The sequence below is a fragment of the Lycium ferocissimum genome, chromosome 5 (assembly GCF_029784015.1).
Source record: "Lycium ferocissimum isolate CSIRO_LF1 chromosome 5, AGI_CSIRO_Lferr_CH_V1, whole genome shotgun sequence".
NCBI lineage: Eukaryota > Viridiplantae > Streptophyta > Magnoliopsida > Solanales > Solanaceae > Lycium > Lycium ferocissimum.
Window position 1 is genome coordinate 17,128,403 of NC_081346.1, and position 21,627 is coordinate 17,150,029.

A 21,627-nucleotide genomic window follows, 5' to 3' on the forward strand; every position below is an offset into this window, starting at 1 on the left:
AAATTCTCAAAATAAGTACAAATAATAAAATTTTGAACGCATAAATCAAATGAATTGTGAGAATTCGCAACTCGAACTTATAATCGTCCAATCTGAATTTGCCTTATGATTAAGGATGATTTGATACTTATCACGCATCACAATGAATGCTATATGACCAAATCGTTTAAGAATTACTTTTCTCGTGTAAGTGTTTGAATTGTCAACTTACTAAATATAGAAAAAAATATTTTTTCTGAGACAGATCAAAAAAGAAAGTAAGTCCGGAAGTATGAAACGTGTAACATTCGATTGAAAGAAGATACCACAAAACTGATAAATAGAAATAAATGAACATCTGAGGGTCACATACTACGTCCACAGTCGAAAAGAAATTTTCATTGTTACAGTGTATGAGAGAGTAGGCTGGTTCGATTTTGGTTTTTGGTCATCATTGGTCTGAAATTGCGAATTTCCATTTTTCCAAAATTCTCATCCAAACTCGATCCGTTCTAGGTCTAATTAATTCTTTTTTTTATTATTACGGTTCGGTTACACAAATCGGTATGTTCGATTTGTTCAGTTTCGAAATTTAAACAAGCAAACTATTTTCATTTTAGTTTTAGCGCAAACATAACCAAAAGTAATGAAATTCTAAATTTGCAGCCTTATAACCAAATTAACATTGCATTTCTTTCCCTCAACTATAAATTATCTTGAGTTAAGTGGTCTTCATCTAGAGACGCATCATCTAATTGCTTAAAGCTAAAATCTGAACTTGAAGATCCCAGTATCACTTCTATGCCCGTCGCAATGAAAACTCCTTTCAAACTCATAATTCATAAAACACGAACCTTTTGAAATTTGGATTGTTAGGTATCCACTCCTTAAACAGAAAACACTGAATAAAGCTCAGAAAAATAATAGAACACAATTACACAGCAAGTTTCAATCTTTTACCACAATCCAGTACTAGTTAATGAGGCACACACAGAAGGGTAAGTTCTAAACTTCTAATCATAAACATCTAATTCGGTTTGTTCGGTCTGTTCGGTGAAACGTAGTAGGATACAAACATTGTTAAGCTTTAAGAAAGTTGGGACAGAAGGAAGATAGACATTTGGCCATCAAGCAGTTAGCCAAATGATCCTAATGCCCTTCCACAGTGCTTACTTACCACCATTGCATCAGTTTCCTTTAGTTCTTTACTGTAACACATGCATTTGTAATCAACTAGTGAAGTTAGTTCATCAGATAAACTTTTCAGTCATCAGGAACGATCTGTGGACTATATATATCAATTCATGTACAAATTTTAGAGTTGGAACAGAAAGATAAAAAAGACAAAGATAATGTACTGCTAGTGTAGGTGCTCGTGCTCCTAGGGATGATAATCGAATGCTAGGTGGCTACAGCGTTATATTACAAGAACATGTACCAAATTATCGGTAATGGATCTGTTGGAGAAAATAGGGAAAGTATAACTCACAAATATTAATTTAAATTACGGAAAAGGGTCATATTTACCCTTCTACTTTCAAATAAGGTTCATATATACCCTTTTTTATACTATTGGAACATAAATACCCCTATCGTTATACTTTGGGCTCAAATATGCCCCTGATCAGTCAAATATGCGGGTCCCACCTTAAAATAGACACATGGAGGGTTGAGATTACATTAGAGGATCGGGATCATTTTTGCCCCCGCCAACACCCCAAATAACCCATAACTCGACCCATGAAGCTACAACAATGGAGTAATCAACCAAACTTTTCTATCCTTATCTTTCTCATCATCTATAACGTCTACTGAGGCTAATGATGATGAATTTTTTTTATCTTCTGCTCTGAAATTTCTGATAACAATGGCGGAAAAGCTAATTAGATAGCTTAATTTATTCCCTAAACATGAAATCAACAAGGCAACAGGGGATTCTGCATCAGCTATTGAACAACCAAACTTTTTTGTTCTTCAATAGAGCTTGTTTTCATTGCTCTTCAAATGGATACTTTTGATTTTGGTATTGAGAAAATGGAAAACAAAGTGATTCCGATATTCCACAGTTTCAAAAGCATCGCGAAGCTTTTTCACATCGTTGAGCTTTGCATTGGAGTTTTTGTGCTCTTGTGGAGTTCTACTCGGTTGCCTTTTGCGGTCAAAATCTCCGGCGAGTATTTCCAGCAACTTACTCCATTGTTGAAGCTTCATTTGGGCCGGGCTATGAGTTATTTTGGGTGTTGGCTGGGGCAAAAATGATCCGGGTCCTCTAATGTAATCGCAACCCTCCATGTGTCTATTTTAGGGTGGGACCCACATATTTGACAGATCAGGGGTATTTATGTTCCAATAGTATAAAGAAGGGTATCTATGAACCTCATTTGAAAGTAGAGGGGTAAATATGACCCCTTCCTGTTTAAATTATGAGCAGATATAAAAATTGGCTTGATAAATACTTAACCGAAAACGAAACCCGATTTTTTCGATATTTCGGTTCGGTTTTCGGTTTTTTAATAAAAATTTTGGTGTTCGGTTCGGTGTTCGGATTCAGTTAAACCGAATTTAATTTTTTTTTTTTTTGAAAATTTACTACATGAATACAATTTTTTTTTTGGGAAAAAAACATATGACGATAATATTATAATATTTACATACTCTTCATTACATGACAAGTTAAATGTTTTATAAAATCAAATATATATAAGAGAATAACTCCAATACAGATATAAAAATTTCTACTTCCTCCTTATTCTCAACTTCTTTCATTGTTCCATAAAAAAATAAAATCTCGCTTAATAATTTTAGTGTTGATTTTTATTATATATAGTATAATAAAAATGTTATACATAGAATAATATTCATATAATTTATTTCACCTATTATAATAAATTAGATATAACTCACATAATTTGATTATACACTATATAAAATTTTATATACCTCATTTTATTATACGTTATATAATACATTATATTTTGTAATAACAATATAATGTGTGGATGATCATTTGCTCGAGATTAAATAATCCTACGTCCACGAGAGATGAAGCAAGAACAATAAATTTAAATGACAAAATCAATAAATATGAAAGAGAGTAGAAATGATGGACCGAGATGGTTACGCTAACTCTTTAATATCCTTAAAACAAAGAAGTCATAATGAGATATTTATAGATGTGTGAACAAGTGATAATTGTCATTTTTCAAATTGAGAGAGTAATAAGTGTATGTTTGTGAAACTTATCGTTAACTTTTAATAGACCAATAAGATTTGTCCAAACAATCTTTTTGAAATAGAAGTTCTCTCCTGCAGGATCATTTTCTATCCACAACAATCGAGTATTGAGTGAATCACAAATGTAATTTCGAAGCATCGCTCTCAAATTTACAAAATACTTTACGCAAGTGCCACAAGATTTCACAAAAGAGAGCAACATAGCAATGTTAAAGAAAATCTAATAAATGTTGGTGAAAACTCAACTGAATTAAGAATCACAATGGTGTTTCACCATAGTTGTGAAACTGTTCATACACGAGTGAGGAAGAGAAAGAAAAGAGAGAAGTTGTATTGAATAACACTGTTATGTTGGAGCAGAAGATGAATAGCAAAATATCTAGGATATTACAGTGCATTGATGCTATAACCCAAACCAGTAACTACAGCTGTCATTAAGGCACATCAAATAATGCAATACAATATGATTACGTTACGGAACATGTGATAACAACCATGCAAACAAAAAGAGTGAATAGTCGTTGGGTCCACGGTTAGTACAATTGATTTGAGTGAGTGATTTTCATTGCATTTTTTCCACCACGGCATCTTAGACATTCTATTCTCCATTGTTGGTTACTCTATATATACACACATGAAAATGAAAAAGATATAAAGCATACCGTATTTAGAAGAAAATAAGTACAGTAATGGAAATCTGGTTTATCATTGTGGTCACTCTTTGCATATCTTTCTTCCTCAAATCCCTATTTAATCTTATCAACTCCCCTGATTCCAAATGCAAGAAGAAACTCCCACCAGGACCCTACAGTTTTCCGGTGATCGGCAGCTTATTATGGGCGGTAAGGACCTCAGCCGACTTGGAACGCATTCTTCGTAACCTCAAGGCTAAGTATGGTCCTCTCATTACTCTCAATATGGGGTCTCGTTCTACCATATTCATAGCTAGCCACTCCTTAGCCTACCAAGCTTTAGTCCAGCAAGGCGCTGTTTCCTCCGATCGGCTCACCAGTGAAGTCCGCAACATCAGCCTCTCCCCTTACGGCCCCGTATGGCGTCTCTTCCGTCGAAACCTGACTTCAGAAATACTCCACCCTTCTCGCATTAAGTCCTATTCCAAGGCCCGATCATGGGTGCTCAGTATCCTCCTTCAACAGCTCCGTAATGCACAAGTTGATTCTGTGAAGTTAGTTGATCATTTTCAGTATGCTACGTTCTGTCTTCTTGTCTTGATGTGTTTTGGAGACAAGGTTGAGGAAGCTCAAATCAAGCAAATTGAAAGTATACAACGCAGGTTCCTCCTAGCTCTCCGACGATTCAATATACTCAATTTATTTCCTATAGTTGGGAAAATTATTTTTAGGAATCGCTGGAACGAACGCATTGGACTACTACAAGAGCAAGAGAAGATCTTCATTCCTTTGATTGAAACTCGAAGCAAGGCCAAAGAACAAAAGCCTGAGCATGGTGAGTTGGAGGACGAATTAGTGGTGGCTTATGTGGATACACTGTTGAATTTAGAATTGCCAGAGGAAAACAGGAAACTCAATAATGGAGAAATGATTAGCCTCTGTAGTGAATTCCTAATCGCTGGAACAGATACGACGTCCACTGTGTTACAGTGGGTTATGGCCAACTTGGTTAAAAACCCTTCCATTCAAGAAAAACTATATCAAGAAATTGCCAGTGTAGTGGGAAAAAAACAGAGGAAGTTGACAGAAGAGGAGGTGGTGAAGGAGGAAGATTTGCAGAAAATGCCCTACTTGAAAGCAGTGATATTGGAAGGTCTCAGGAGGCACCCTCCTGGCCACTTTGTGATTCCACATATAGTGACTGAGGAAATAGAACTGAACGGCTATATCGTCCCAAAGAATGCAACCATCAATTTCATGATTGCTGACATGGGTTTAGACCCAAAGGTGTGGGAGGATCCCTTGGAATTTAGGCCAGAGAGGTTCTTAGCGGAAGGATCAGATTTTGATATAACAGGAAGTAGAGAGATCAAGATGATGCCATTCGGTGCAGGGAGAAGAATATGTCCTGGTCTTGCGTTGGCTATGCTTCACTTAGAATACTTTGTGGGTAATTTGGTTTGGCATTTCCAATGGAAGCCTGTGGAAGGAGATGATGTTGATCTCTCAGAGAAGCTAGAATTCACCGTTGTGATGAAGAATCCACTACGAGCTTGTATCTGCCCGAGAGTTAACTCTGTTTGAATTTAGTAATTGGCTCTTTTTATTTGCATACTTCTCTGTTAATGGACTGCTATCCCATTAGAAGTTAGAGGGGGAATGTTGGTTGATGCCCTGTTGCAATATCAACTCAGCTTGTTTGAATGGTTGTTATGTTTTTCTGCATTGTATTGACTTTATATACAATAATTAACTTTTATTACTCGTATCGTTAAATTCATGATTATGTAATGACGAGCAGCTATAGATAGCTATGGGTGCATGATAGATGTTCGCTTTGTCAAAACCCATTAATCCTAAGATCATTATGATTGGGCTTCTGTGTTGCAGCCGTACTCTTGTTGAAGTAAAAATTTCTGTCCAATCCAGTATATACGCTAGAATCAATTACTTTAAGGGCCTGTTTGGAAAGCCACCTGGTAATGGAATTGGTGTAATTACTATCAATTACATAGATGTTTACGGTGTAATTACACCTTTATAAATGATATTAAATTAGTTATTTAATAACACATTGTTTCTTGAAAATATATTAATTAATAATCATATATTTGTAACTAATATTGTAACAAAAATAATTGATATATATTTTTCAAATTAATATTTAATTTTAATTAATTATAAAACTTAAAAGAAGACTTTTTTTGTGAGTGTTTGACAAAAAAATAATATTAATAAATATAATGCCATAACATTATTCAAATGTTTGACACAAAAAATCCATCAAATGTAAGTGAAAAATAAACAACATGCAATGTGAAAAGCAAATAACTTAAAATTGAAAATATAACCTAATTCAAAATCCAAAAGAAAAAGTTCAACATAATACTCTTATGTTTCCAACAAAAGGGTCAAAATATAAGTCTATAACCCCATTCACACAATTACCCTTTATGTCAAGTTTGTTAATAACTCATTCTTTCCAATATTAAGAGGTGTAGTTTCAAATAAGAATAATAACACGCTGAATAAAATAAAAAAATAAAAAAATACGAGCAATTACACAATGGAAATTTAAATAATATACTATAAAAAGAAAAATACATTTTAAAAAATAAAAAATAATAAAAAAGTAAAAATAAAAAAGAAATTAAAATAATAGAAATAAAAAATATATTAAAAATCAAAAAAAAATTAAAATAATAGAAATAAAATAAATTAAAAATAAAAATAAATTAAAGTAAAAAAATAAACAAACTAAAAAGTAACCCTATAATTACAAGGCGTAATTACACCAATTCTCGTTACACTGGACAATTACACTCAATTCACAATGTGTAATTACTCGGTACGAAACAAATGCGTCGAATTACACCCAATTACACCCAATTACCTGGTAAACAGGCCCTAAAGGAAGTCAAACATCATCCCCATTAACACTACCCTTTTTACGAAAAGATCAAACACGTGTGGCTAATTTGGAGCGTGCGGAAGCGGTTTGAAAAGGGTAAACCCACCGAGGTAAGATAAAGCTTTGATCACAATGAAGAAATTTTCTCAAAAGGAAGTTCAGAGTGAATGGATGCTAGGTAAGAACAGTAACCCATCCCCCTACTGGAAAATAGAGGTAATCGTGGTGAGAAAATCTTTTAGTCTGATATACGGAAGAAGCAACTATGGAAATGAGAGTTTTCTAAAAGCATGTCCATCGAGTTAGTTCAAGTGCTATGTACTACCTTTTCCTTTAAAACATTTGGCAATTCAAACTTGTTCTTCGTGAGTTATCGAGCTCTTGATTCAAAACATCTTTAATTGAGAGAGTAACAAGTGTATGTTTTGTTATAGACCAATAACAATTGTCCAAACTCTCTTTTGATATATAAGAAGTTTTTAATGACCATAAAATGAGTACATGTCAATGAAATGAATGACAAGTAATTACAAAATGGAGACAACCGTTGGAAGATTAAATGATTAGCATATCAATTTTAATATTATCTTAATGGAATGAACTTAGACAAATACCAAACCAATCCCTCATATATCTCAAAAAAGAATTTATTATGAAATATCATAGGAAAAAGAAGTTTTGATGGGTTTTCACAATATCTGAAGGAGAACGAATATTTCTTTGAGGTTTTCACATAACCAAACCAACATAAACGGACCTAGATAAAACAAGATTATTTACAAAACAAATGGTGAAGTGTAAACTTCTATGAATGAAGAATTCTTTTGTAAGCCCATTGTCTTTTTTTATCACATCATGCTCTTTAATCTTTGTCGTTATCGCGGTTTTACGCTAAGAGGCCATGCGCGTGTCTTTATTCATGAGTTCTCTAGAAATCCGTCAAAGTTTCATACAAAACATATATATTACGGGACAATGGTGAGAAGTTAACAAAGACTATGATATTTTTAGTCCTAGTATTATACGACTATCTAATTAAGATATTTATTAAGAAAATAACACATGATGTTCAAGAAATTTCATGAAGGGCCATAATGGCCATGTGAAAAAAAGGGGAAAGGATGATGACAAATAATAAGTCATCTTTATTTTAGAAAAATTCAACGAAAAAATTAATGAAATTGCATAATATATATATATATATATATATATATATGGGAGAGGTCATAAAAGTACTAAGTCATGCTACAATAAATACAACTAATTTATAAGGTTTCCATTTGATCCCAAAATTATTTTCTCATATATATTCCTACTAATTCAAAGGTCTTCTTCAACATGGAAGAATTGTTGGAGCAAAAACAACAAATTCATAACCTTGACAAAGGAAATTTGAAAGGACAAGGTAAGAATTTAATTTTCTTTCATATGTTATGGATGATTGTGAATGTCGTAGAATGTAGAAATGGATGAAGAATATTTTTTGAGGTATGGCAGAGTACATGCCATGTTTGATTGGTGTAAAAATATTATACATGTTGGTTGGTGTAATGTATAGAAATGAATGAAAATGCACGGAACATGAATATTGTTGATGTATATAGGGGTGATAGACATTATTTCACCCCGATTGTTGTTGTGTGTGGATTCTATATTGCGAATAAAAAGCTTAATGATCCTAGAGAAATTGTGGTAGTTGGAGGCTTGTGGTTGAAGTTTATGTAGATTGAATATTATGTTTTTATATGAATGAAAGACAATGATGTTAGTATGGTGTTGTTGGAATATGTATTATAAGATTACTATTGTTTTATTGGAGTTGGAAAGTTTTGAAGGAAGTAGTACGTTGATTGAAATTGTTATGGTTATGTTTATCCTTGATAGTTTGAAATTCGATTGTTGTTTTGAAATTGGCCAAGTTGAACTTGGTGGTATGCTAAAATAAGGACGTGTCACTAATTTTAAGACACTATTAAATATGACCAAATGACTAGATATTAAAGAAAAAAATAAAATTAAGTTATGTATTTTTCCTAGAAATCTTTTTAAATTCTAATATAAAACTAAAGAATTGCAGATATCAAAATTATAAGTCATGACATGAAATGTATAGATATGAACTATTCCCTAATCTCCTCTATGGCTCCATTTGGTTTATTTCTATAGTACGGTTAAAGGAAACTCTTGCATTAGATTACTAAATAATGATTTGATTTAACTAATCCTAAGTAAATTTTCTTCCTAAAGGTTCATAAATGTTTTCCAAAATACTCATTCTTTTCCAAATCATTGAGCTATAAAACAATGACTATTAAACAATGACATTCAAAGAAAATGTCTATGACACGATATGATGCTATGACATGTTAATGATATGACATGACATGACATGATAATATGTTAAAAGACAAAAAATGATATGACATGATGAAAAAGTTACATGTTCTAAGAAACATTTATAAATTATCATTATAAATAAATATTTCTATGTATAAAATATGTTTGAAATTTTATAAATGTAATCATCCCGTGCCGGACGCGGGATTGGTTTCGGCGCTATTGGGTGGCGGTTTGACCATATGAGACAAGCATGCATGGCATCCGCCCCCCGGGGCACTTTATATGCACGAGTCACGGCTTTACATGATATGACTTTGTACGAGGTTAAATTTTTTTATGTTTCATAAAACCAAACACAAACCAATAGCGTTCTCCCTTATGGTTTTTCTTTTATGCTCTAAACCAAACATGATTATGTCTCTTTCTATGTTTCCATGTCTTACATACTCGGTACATTGCTCGTCGGCCCCTTTCTGGGAAGTTTGCGTTTCGTACGCGCGAGTGAACCGCATTTAGCCAAGCTAGCATAGAAGGTGTCCGGCGGAGTTGGTAGCTCCATTTGTCTGAGTCTTGTAGGGTCGGAGTATATATGCCATGATGATTTGCTTTGTACTATTATGTTTCTTGTCACGAGTCTTATATCATCATTATTGTGAATCACAAATGTAATTATATGAAGCATCGCTCTCAAATGTGCAATAATACACCACCTATAAAGGATATGGCAGAGTTTAACTTGCGATTTGACAATTCACACACCATAGAAGAGACATAATTTAATATAGCAATTTTAAAGAAAATCTAATAATTGTTGGTTTATCAAATAATGCAATACAATATGATTACGTAAATAATTTCATCTCTAATCACATATATCTCATACATGTGTCTACTTTTGCCATAAAATTTTATTTTTCACTAACATCCAAACAAACAGTGAATAGTCTTTGGGTCGATCCAAAATAATAAATTCTATTTAGTTGATTTTCATGTTACAAACAGGATAAACACAAGACTTTAAGATCCACTTGCATTATTGTACTTTTAGTCAACAAAAAATTCACGGTACATAAAATTACAAGAAATTGAAAAATTTTTTTCAATTTTATAAGGTATCTATTTTATATATCTTTACCCAAGAATATATCAAAAATAAAATAGAAAAAAATGAACGCATTGAACTGCAAAATGCAAGAGCAAGAGAATATTGTCCTAATCTTTTTTTTTTTTTCATTCACTAAAAACATTTACATTATAACACACTGAAAATAAGCAGTAAGTAATAATTACAGTGGTTGACTAAAGTTATCTAGTCCTCAGAAAAACTAGAAAGTGATCAAAGAGAAAATAACAAAGGAAAACGAGAAGTCTAACAATTATATACGATAAATAAAAATTTAAACAACACTTTCATTGCTGCAAACCAGATCACAAAGACCATAACTTTTTTTTTTTTTTTTTTTCCTCCTTTTCCCTGTGACGTTTAACAATTTTCTAAAACAATAAATTGCTGCACAGACCATCATCCATATCAAAGAAGACTTAGATAAATATCAAATTGCAGCACTTAAGAACATGTACATAGAAAAAACACCCAACAAATAGAGCATGATTATATATAATAATTCTTTGCCCACAAAAATATTATTTTTGATTAACACTTTATCTAATTCAAATAAAATAATCACATAGAAATCAAATTGGTTCAGATATTAGGACCACCTCAATTAATTCCAATATTTTTCTTATGTGAGTTTAAGAAGAACATTTCCCATTCAAGAACTTAAGTAGTTCTAGAATCACCAACAAAAATAAATCATTCTTCTTCTTCAACTTGGGTGTAGAACACAAAATTATATGTTAAAACAAATAAACTTTGGGCAAAGCCACAAAATTCATTTTGAGAAATGCCCATGCCATCCCTTAGTTAAATTTATTTTACTTCATACACTTCTTCTACATTCTTTTGCTACAAAAAATACTTATTCCTCTAAAAAAAATAAGCTATATATAGCATTCTTCCCTCATAACAAAGTGTTGATGGTCTTATTAGAAAAAAACATGAATGAAAATTCTTAAAAACCATAACAATGGTAACCCAAAGAGCAAAACACTGTAAAATGTAATGTCTTATCCCAACTATTATCTAGTAAAAATAACCAGGCTTTGTCAAGGCATAAGCCGGGCCAAGCCTCGATATACAAGAATTTTGCGGGATTTAATCTACCAATATGGAAATCTCAAACTTCGCATATCATGCAGCAAGAGCAACACACAATTTTCTTTTCAACTGATAAGTAAGTATATGCAAATCATTTTTCTTTCCGACTTCTTCAAGAGAGTACCAATTTGTTCAATTACCATTTAATTGATTTATCACTGATCACTAAATAACCCTAATTCAGAAGTTAAAGTCAAAGAACACATACCTTTATCTCTTATAAAAGAAAATTTATTTTGTCTTACATGTTGACATTGGTTGGATTGGTTGTAGGATGAATTCCTTAAGTTGTTAGTGGTTTATGTGGATACACTGTTGAATTTGGAATTGCCAGAGGAAAACAGGAACCTCAATAATGGAGAAATCATCTGCGGTGAATTCCTAAGCGCTGAAACAGATACGACGTCCACTGCCTTAAACTTGTTCTTCGTGAGTGGGAGAGAGTTATGGCCAACTCTTTTGGTCAAAATCATTTCTATCCCAATCGAGTCGATTCAGGGCGAAAAACTATATCAAGAATCAAATAATGCAATACAATATGATTACGTTATGAAAACATATACCACAACAAACATCCAAACAAACAGTGAATAGTCTTTGGGTCGATGGTTAGCACAAACAGTGACTTTAGTTGCTATCTTTTTCGCCACGGTACATGAAATTGAAAAAGGATATCTCTTAGGAATAGCTGGAACGATGAAGCAAAAAGAAGAGATCTTCAGATTTGCAGAAAATGCCCTACTTGATGTTGGAAATATTACCGAAATCACGGATATTCTCGTAGCTTGAAAACGGCGTGTCTTTACAATGTGATATTATCCAGCTTTGAATGACGGCCTCACGTCGAATATTTACGACAGACACCCATTTCAAACCGGTCCCATATATCAATTCTAATAAATGTGGATACACTGTTGAATTTGGAATTGCCCAAGGAAAACAGGAACCTCAATAATGCACAAATCATCTGCGGTGAATTCCTAAGCGCTGAAACAGATACGACGTCCACTGCCTTACAGTGGGTTATGGCCAACTTGGTCAAAAACCCTTCGATTCAGGGAAAACTATATCAAGAAATTGCCAGTGTAGTGGGAGAAAAAGAATAGAGCTAGTTGACAGAAGAGGAGGTGATGAAGGAAGAAGATTTGCAGAAAATGCCTAAAAATATTAGCAATCGCGGATATTAAGGCAACAAATCAATTCTAATAAAATCTAATTCTCGATCTCTAATGGAACCATGTCTTATGGGACCATCCCTAAATATATATATATATATATATATATATATTTTAAAAGCAGTATTAAAAAGGATATTCAGATTGGACGGAGGGAGTATATTTGTTAGGGTGGTATACAAAGATATTTTTAAAATTAAAAATGGATAAAAACACTTATTATAGGCATTGGATGAAAGAAAAATAAAACAACGTGAAGTACTTGCTTCTTGACCTTTGCACTAAGAAGAACATAGTCCATAGCCATTCTAGGATGTACTTTTCCTTGCGGAAGTATGCTATCAGAGTGTAAAATAGGATCTACTTTGACGGGCTGAGATTTTTGTTTTTCGGATCAATACTTTTTTGTCGAACCGAGCAGCAACGCAAGTATATTTTTCTTCTTTGTTCCGCTGATGCCTTTGACATTTGATACATGACGTTACATAATTATATGGAGGTTCATTTGTTCAAAAGAAAAAAAAAGATCTTATTAGATGTATATGGCAGAACTAGAGTTCCAAAGCAACCTAGTAACGCAACAAGTATCAACCGATGTCTAAAGTTGTTTGGCTTCCATGTGATATGAGAAGAAAAATTAGAACAAGATATTGCTGACTCACCAGCCTCCAATAGCCGAAAATATACTGTTGCATGGAATTTGGTAACACACAAGCACTTGGTGGCCATCAAATTAATGTTCACAAGACAGAGAGGCAACAATTGAAACGTGCAAATTGAAAGTCGTTTCTAATTATATGATGAATCCTATTGTCTCCGCCTGCTCCACCATCGAGAGATACACACTTAAGCTTCAAATTAACCGCCTGCTCCACCGTCGAGAGATACACACTTAAGCTTCAAAGTAAATTTTACAAAACTTTTGAGGAGATCCAACGTTACTTCTTAGGATATTGAACCAAAAGAGTGTGCTTGTTACAAACATTAAGGACTGCTTTGGTCAATTTTCTCCACCACATTTTCCTCGTCCGACTTTTTAGCCTCGGAATCTTAGATTTTTGTCCTTTGTTGCTCTATAAACAAACGTACATGGAAATTGATAAAGGACCAAAAGCTTATCACTTCTTCATAAAGTAGTGCAATTGGAAGGCAAAAGAGTAATGGGAATCTGGTTTATCATAGTCCTCACTCTCTGCATCTGTGTCTTCCTCAAATACCTCTTTAACCTTATCTCTCCCAATTCCAAATGCAAGAAACTCCCGCCCGGACCCTACAGTTTTCCAGTGATTGGCAGCTTATTATGGGCTGGAAGGTCCTTCGTCGACTTGGAAGCCACCCTATGTGACCTCAAGGCTAAGTATGGCCCTATCATCACACTCAATATTGGGTCTCGTTCCACCATATTCGTAGCTAGCCACTCCTCAGCCTACCAAGCTTTAGTCCAGCAAGGCGCTGTTTTCTCCGGCAGGCCAAGGGCTGAGCCCATCAGTGCAATCATCAACAGTAACCAGCGCAACATCAACTCCACCCCATACGGCCCCACATGGCGTCTTCTCCGTCGAAATCTGACCTCAGAAATACTCCACCCTTCTCGTGTCAAGTCCTATTCCAAGGCCCGGTCTTGGGTGTTGGGTATCCTCCTTCAACAGCTCCGTCACTCATAAGTCGATCCCGTGAGGTTAGTTGATCATTTTCAGTATGCAATGTTCTGTCTTCTTGTCTTGATGTGCTTTGGGGACAAGCTTGAGGAAGCTCAAATTAAACAAATTGAAAATATACAGTGCAGGTTTCTCGGGGGTCTGCAACGATTCACTATACTCAATATCTTTCCTAGAGTTGGAAAGATAATTTTTAGGAGTCGCTAGAAGGAACTCATTGAACTACGACAAGAGCAAGAGAATATATTTATTCCTTTGATTGAAGCTCGAAAGCGGGCCAAAGAACAAAAGCCCGAGCACGTTGAGTTGGAGGATGAATTAGTGGCGGCTTATGTGGATACACTGTTGAATTTGGAATTGCCAGATGAAAACAGGAAACTCAATCATGGCGAAATAGTTAGCCTTTGCAGTGAATTTCTAACTGCCGGAACTGATACCACATCTACTGCCTTACAGCGGGTTATGGCCAACTTGGTCAAAAACCCTTCCATTCAGGATAAACTATATCAAGAAATTGCCAGCGTGGTGGGAGAAACACAGAGCAAGTTGACGGAAGAGGTGGTGGAGGAGGATGATTTGCAGAAAATGCCCTGCTTGAAAGGAGTGATTTTGGAAGGTCTTAGGCAGCACCCTCCTGGTCACTTTGTGCTGCCCCACACAGTGACTGAGGAAGTAGAACTGAACGGCTATGTAGTCCCAAAGAATGCCACCATCAATTTCATGATTGCTGACATGGCTTTAGACCCAAAGGTGTGGGAAGATCCCTTGGAATTTAGGCCAGAGAGGTTCTTAGTGGAAGGATCAGAGTTTGATATAACAGGAAGTAGAGAGATCAAGATGATGCCATTCGGCGCAGGGAGGAGAATATGTCCGGGCTATGCATTGGCTATGCTTCACTTAGAATACTTTGTGGCTAATTTGATTTGGCATTTCCAATGGAAGGCTGTGGAAGGAGATGATGTTGATCTCTCAAAGAAGCTAGAATTCACCGTTGTGATGAAGAACCCACTACGAGCTCATACCCACCCGAGAGTTAACTCTGTTTGAATACGGTATTGGTATTTGGTTCTTTTTGTTTACAACTTCTCTGTTGATGGACTTCCTTCCCATTGGAAGCTGGAGGTGGAATGATGATTAATGCCTTACTGCAATTTCAGCTCAGCTTGTTTGAGTACTTGTTGTATCGTATTATCACTTTGAATAAAATGTTTCTTTTGGTTGTTAAGTAGATTTTATTGTATCGTATTATTAAATCCATCATTATGTAACGACGAGCAGGTATTGACATCTATGTGTATGTGTCACGACCCAACCCACGGGTCGTGCGGGCACTCACCATATGACGAGCTAGTAGGCGAACCCTTATCATAATAAACACAACACTTAAAAGCATGCGAACAATCACCCTCAAAAGTTATAAATTAAATGTGAACATTTATTACGGTTCTTATTTTAATACAAATAAATTAAATAAAATCCTTAAAAGATAAAACTAAAGTCTAGGCGGGTACAAGAGCTATAATCATGACAATACTAGGTGTTATATACATACGGATAAAAGACACATAAAAGGCCTCTCCGACACATCTAGTGAGATAGATTTTCTTAAGCTGAAGTGAAAAATTAGGGGAGGATATCCGATTGACCCATGCGAGACTATTTTAATTTTTTTGGATAATGTATTAAATTTCTTCGATTTTTCGGCGGTTTATCAAACTTCGGTTCGGCACATCTACACACCAAAAGGACGTAGCAAGAGTAGTATCGGTTTGTTGAAGTTTCGGTTCGGTTCACGGCACGCATCGGTAAGCATCATATGTCGACTAAGATTAGTTCACGCAACACAATATAGAGTTAATAGATTAAGTAGATAAGTCAATGAACCTCCAGATTCTAAATAAAGACCATTACCATTACCGCCCCCTTTACTTCTTTGCTCCCAATGCTTGCTTTCTATACCTTTGCGCTTTATTTTCCCTCCAACTAAATAAAGACCATTACCATTACCGGTATTCTAACCTAAACTCCCACCTCTTGACCTTTTATTTTACGTAAATTCCCGCCTCTTGACCCACATTTGTCGCATTCTATACCTTTGCACTCATTATTTAAAGAGTCCACCTATTCACCTTACTACTGTGTTACGGTGTATTTAGGGAGTTAAATCACTATCTACGACCACCACTACACTTACTTTGTGTAACCCCTCCCCCGCTAGGAGCTCAAACACACACGGTTTAATGGACAATGTTAACGACAAAAATACACAATACATAACAATAAATTATGGGGATGCAATGCAATGCAGATGGAATGCAAGACCCGACACACTGTACATACATGTTATCTGATGTCTTTGCTCAGTAGCCATAACCTGCAGGGGACCCATGGTGTCCATGTACCACTCGTTCCGGAACACTCCTCGGACCCGAGCACAACCTCCGCTCCGGAAAGAACCTTGGACGCGGGCAACATTAATTCGTAAACACATATGTAATCCAAATACTCGATCCCACGGCCACAAGGCCGAATAACACCATACGACACTTATGCCTTGCCTATTTACCTGTATTCCCACCTGAACACGACGGTTGCAATACACAAAACTACCTGACAAACCAATCAAATCCCAGCCCTTGATGGGCACAATGCAAAACAACTTTATATAATATTCAATTAATACGACCTCCTAATCTTCAAGGAAATGACCGCATAAACAATCGACAATAATACATACACACGGAATTTACTTCCCCCTCCTAGGGTAGCATTAAATAATTACAAGGTATCTCCATGGCGACCACATCACTTTCCTTTAAGCTAAATTCTTATTATCATAGTCCTGACTATACCCTATTCTAATCATATTACAAAGTACATCTCTCCAAACTCCAGTGCCCGATGACCTAAGCGTGCATTCCCCATCAACTCTAACGTATATACGATTAGCTAATCAAAGTCTAACTAAAGTAAACCGTAACCTACCTCTTTAGCGAACAAATATATGATTCTTCAAGAATTGCTTGTCTTCTTAACCTCCATCTGAATCCATGAGCGGGTATCTTTCGTAGGGAAAGGTGGAAAAAGGGGATTGGAAGGGTTTTCTTTTTCTTGGGGTACATGATTTTTCTTTCATGAGAAACCCTAGGAGCAGCCCTAGGAGTTTTATGTTTGAAAAAGGAGAGAAAAATAGACTATAAGTACTCGTTTTTGGGTCACTGTTTCCGCGTGGACCGCTGCGGCGGTCCTCAGGCCGCTATGGCGGTACCGCTGCGGCGGTCCTTAGGCCGCTATAGCGATGCTGCTACGGCGGTCCACTGACCGCTATAGCGGTCCGCTTTTTAATTTCTGGCCCGACATTTTCTAAACCCCTCTGAAATTGATTTTTCCCACTCCTAATCCTTAAAACATATTATGAAGCCCATTAAATATGACCCTAGACTTAAATTGGGCATGGTTTCACAAAATATTAAATAACGACCGGATGGGTCATTACAGTATGTGTGTGTAATCAAGTTTAAGTCACAGCTTGATGACTTCTTTATATTTAGTTGAATCAATTTCTTTATTTCACCTTTACAAATCTAATAAGATTTGATCAAGTCGTTTACTTTCATTTCGAAGGGCAGATCATGTTTCCGCCCAGAACAGAAAAAAGAAACATATGTTTCTTTCTCATTTTTATCATGGAGTAGAGGCAGTGGGATCATATGTTCCCCACCCTTTTTTTAATAGGTATAGTGGGATTATATGTTCCTAGCCACATGATATTTCACTCCAACCACCTTTTTCTCCTTTAGTGCTCATCTAACCCTTTTTCTTCAAACCTGAAAAAAAGATGCATGCCTGGGAATGTTGTAGTACCCAGCATCCGGAGCCCAAAAAAGTCTAGAAAGAGCCATGCCGGTATACCATCTTGACTAAAGAAATATCTAAAGAGGGTGGGAGGAACAGAATCATGTGGCTAGCCTGCTCGGGAAGTAACACCGAAAGGTCATTTCATTTTGAGATAGTACCAAAAAACCAAGAGAGTTTTTTGGACCTCAATGACGGTCTGTCTCGGCATATTTTACAGATCAAGTATGTAGGTTATTGCCTCTTGTGGCATTAGTAGAACTCCTTGAAATATCTATGAGAGAGTTGTGTCGTCTCACTCGTAAGCATGAAATTGCACTCTTAACCAGTAATCTTTAAGTGGGAAAACTCATAAATCAACTCATAAATCACATCTTTCTGCATCACTGCAGAGGTCGACTATTAGATAGGAATCTAGGTGAGTTGTCACACTCAAAAGACCACTTCTACAGTCAGCCAGAGATGTTAAGGGAGAATAAGACAGCTGACAGCCGACAGCTTAATAGATTGGACCACGACGAATGAGAAATGGTGATTCCGCGGGTGCTCAGGCGTTGTCAGGCTAAATTAACTACCAGTAGATTGACCAAACAGAAACACTTTAACTGCTCTAATGTTTATCAGAAAGAAAAAACCTTCAAGGTTCAAAATTGTTGGGAAAAAACACTAAAGGAAGGAGGATAATATCAGCTAGTTCTAAACTGCATATTGGTACTTTTCCCTACTAAAATACACCTTAGTCTACTCATGAAGAAATATGGTGATTCATTTAGAAAGTTTACCACAGAAAGTACACAACTTAGAGAAAACATGGGTGACATGTAAATTTATTCCTTTTTGCCAGATCTCTGTCATACAAAAATAATGATATTAAACATGAGAAGATGAGAAAACATTGGTATAAATAAGACCGTAAGGTCCTTTTCATGAATCTCCTAAATATGGAGGAGTTCAAAAATCAACACCCCCATTGTTCACATTGTTAAGTTCCTTGGTTAAAGTCCAGTTTAGCATTCTTGTGGACTTCAGTCGTTGAGGAGTTTTGTGCTAACTTTTATGGAGCAGAAGAGTCAGCCTTCAACAGATAATGTTAACATGATATAGTCGGTATAATTCACAAAGCTGAGGACCCATACTTGAAATCTACACCAAAACATAGGCATTTCATGGCGACAAGAATAGGTCACAACACAAAAAAAACAAGACTCAATTTGTGTCCCACATTAGCAACCAAGAGAATGATGAAGAAGCGCATACGTAAGAGAGAGTAGAAAACCCGCGACAGCAGAAGGAAGTGAAAAGAACGTGAAAGGAAACATTATGGAAGAACCTGTTAATGCCAACCTTTACGCTTCCTCTGCTTCCATAACAGAAAATACAGAAGATATCAGGATAAAATATATAATAGAAAGAGTAAAACATCCCCAACTTTCATCTGACTGCCAACACACCAATGGGGCGACGAAGAGGAGCTTATTCCCTCTTATTAATAGCAGTAATCATAATATATGAACAATAAGAGCTAGCATTCTTATAGAGACTATAACTTCGCATAAAGTTTATAGAATGAAAAGCTTCTTATGATTTTGAACATGTCGTGACATTTGTGTGGTTATAAGACTTTTTAAACTTGTGATTTTTAACATATCATAACATTTATGAGTATAAAAAGTTTCTCAACAACAACGACAATATACCCAGTGTAATCCCACAAGTATAAAAATATATCTTTCTAAGCGATTGATAAGGGCATAGTATAATTTTTTATTGGTATAAGGGCATAGTATAGTTCTAGTAAACAACAATCACTTCTTTACCGACAAGATACAGGGTTTGATAAATCGAACAACTATCAGCCAAATGGACATCTAAGATATAAGCATGAAACAGCCAGTTTTGACTTTTGGGTCTATTCAGTACCAACTACTACGCTGATATTGCAGCAAGGCATTAATCATCAACAACAGAGAAGTATGCAAATAGAAAGAACCAATTACCAAACTCAAACAGAGTTAACTCTGGGGCAGATACGAGCTCTTAATGGATTCTTCATCACAACGGTGAATTCTAGCTTCTCAGAGAGATCAACATCATCTCCTTCCACAGCCTTCCATTGAAAATGCCAAACCAAATTAGCCACGAAGTATTCTAAGTGAAGCAGAGCCAAAGCAAGGCCAGGACATATTCTCCTCCCTGCGCCGAATGGCATCATCTTGATCTCCCTACTTCCTGTTATATCAAACCCTTCCTTATCCGATCCTTCCACTACGAACCTCTCTGGCCTAAATTCCAAGGGATCCTCCCATACCTTTGGGTCTAAACCCATATCAGCAACCATGAAATTGATGGTGGCATTCTTTGGGACGACGTAGCCGTTCAGTTCTACTTCCTCGGTCACCGTGTGTGGCAGCACAAAGTGACCAGGAGGGTGCCTCCTTAGACCTTCTAATATCACTGCTTTCAAGTAGGGCATTTTCTGCAAATCTTCCTCCTTCACCACCTCCTCTTCTGTCAACTTGTTTTGCTCTTTTTCTCCCACTACACTTGCAATTTCTTGATATAGTTTTTCCTGAATGAAAGGGTTCTTGACCAAATTGGCCATAACCCACTGTAAGGCAGTGGACGTCGTATCAGTTCCTGCGGTTAGGAATTCACTGCAGAGGCTAACCATTTCTTCATTATTGAGGTTCCTTTTTTCCTGTGGCAATTCCAAATTCAACAGCGTATCCACATAAGCCACCACTAATTCATCCTCCAACTCACTCTTTCGTTCTTTAGCCCTGCTTCGAGCTTCAATCAAAGGAACAAAGATATTCTCTTGCTCTTGTCTTAGCTCAATAAGTTCCTTCCAGCGATTCCTAAAAATAACCTTTCCAATTCTAGGAAAGAAACTGAGTATATTGAATCGCCGGAAACCTAGAAGCAACCTACGCTGTATACTTTCAATTTTTCTTATCTCAGCTTCCTCAACCTTGTCCCCAAAACACATCAAGACAAGAAGACAGAACATAGCATATTGAAAATGATCAATTAACTTCACAGAATCAACTTGTGCGTTACGAAGCTGTTGAAGGAGGATACCAAGTACCCATGATCGGGCCTTAGAATATGACTTGACACGAGAAGGATGGAGTATTTCTGACGTCAGATTTCGACGAAAAAGACGCCACGTCGGGCCATAAGGGGAGGAACTTATGTTACGCTGATTACTGTTGAGGATCGTAGCTCTTGGCCTGTCAGAGAAAACAGAGCCTTGTTGGACTAAAGCTTGGTATGCTAAAGAGTGGCTGGCTACAAATATGGCGTTACGTGACCCAATATTGAGGGTTATGAGAGGACCATATTTGGCTTTGAGGTTACGGAGCAGTGGTTCTAAGTCGGCAAAAGACCTTCCTGCCCATAATAAGGTACCGATCACTGGAAAACTGTAGGGTCCTGGTGGGAGTTTCTTGGATTTGGAATTGGGAGAGATGAGATTAAAGAGAGATTTGAGGAAGAAAGTGATGCAGAGAGTGACCACGATGATAAACCAGATTTCCATTACTGTACTTAATTTTTTTCTAAGAAGAGATAAGCTTTTTATCCTTTTTTCTTTTCATGTATGTGTGTGTATATAGAGCAA

The 21,627-nt window shown here is 36.0% G+C and overlaps 2 protein-coding genes and 1 pseudogene across 2 annotated transcripts; 2 read left to right on the forward strand and 1 right to left on the reverse strand.

Moving 5' to 3' along the window:
* The first annotated feature begins 3,749 nt into the window (after positions 1-3,749).
* On the forward strand, positions 3,750-5,621 carry LOC132056268 (cytochrome P450 89A2-like). The gene has a single exon (XM_059448385.1). The coding sequence runs from the start codon at positions 3,903-3,905 to the stop codon at positions 5,427-5,429; it is 1,527 nt and encodes a 508-aa protein (XP_059304368.1). The 5' UTR covers positions 3,750-3,902; the 3' UTR covers positions 5,430-5,621.
* An 8,031-nt stretch (positions 5,622-13,652) lies between these two features.
* LOC132056270 (cytochrome P450 89A2-like) lies at positions 13,653-15,447 on the forward strand (annotated as a pseudogene).
* A 4,302-nt stretch (positions 15,448-19,749) lies between these two features.
* LOC132056271 (cytochrome P450 89A2-like) lies at positions 19,750-21,627 on the reverse strand. Its single transcript, XM_059448386.1, has one exon. It carries the CDS (start codon positions 21,544-21,546, stop codon positions 20,008-20,010), a length of 1,539 nt encoding a protein of 512 aa, XP_059304369.1. The 5' UTR covers positions 21,547-21,627; the 3' UTR covers positions 19,750-20,007.

Bases quoted from the DNA above. Each gene is read 5' to 3' on its own strand.
- LOC132056268 (XM_059448385.1), top strand. From the start codon at position 3,903: ATGGAAATCTGGTTTATCATTGTGGTCACTCTTTGCATATCTTTCTTC.
- LOC132056271 (XM_059448386.1), bottom strand. From the start codon at position 21,546: ATGGAAATCTGGTTTATCATCGTGGTCACTCTCTGCATCACTTTCTTC.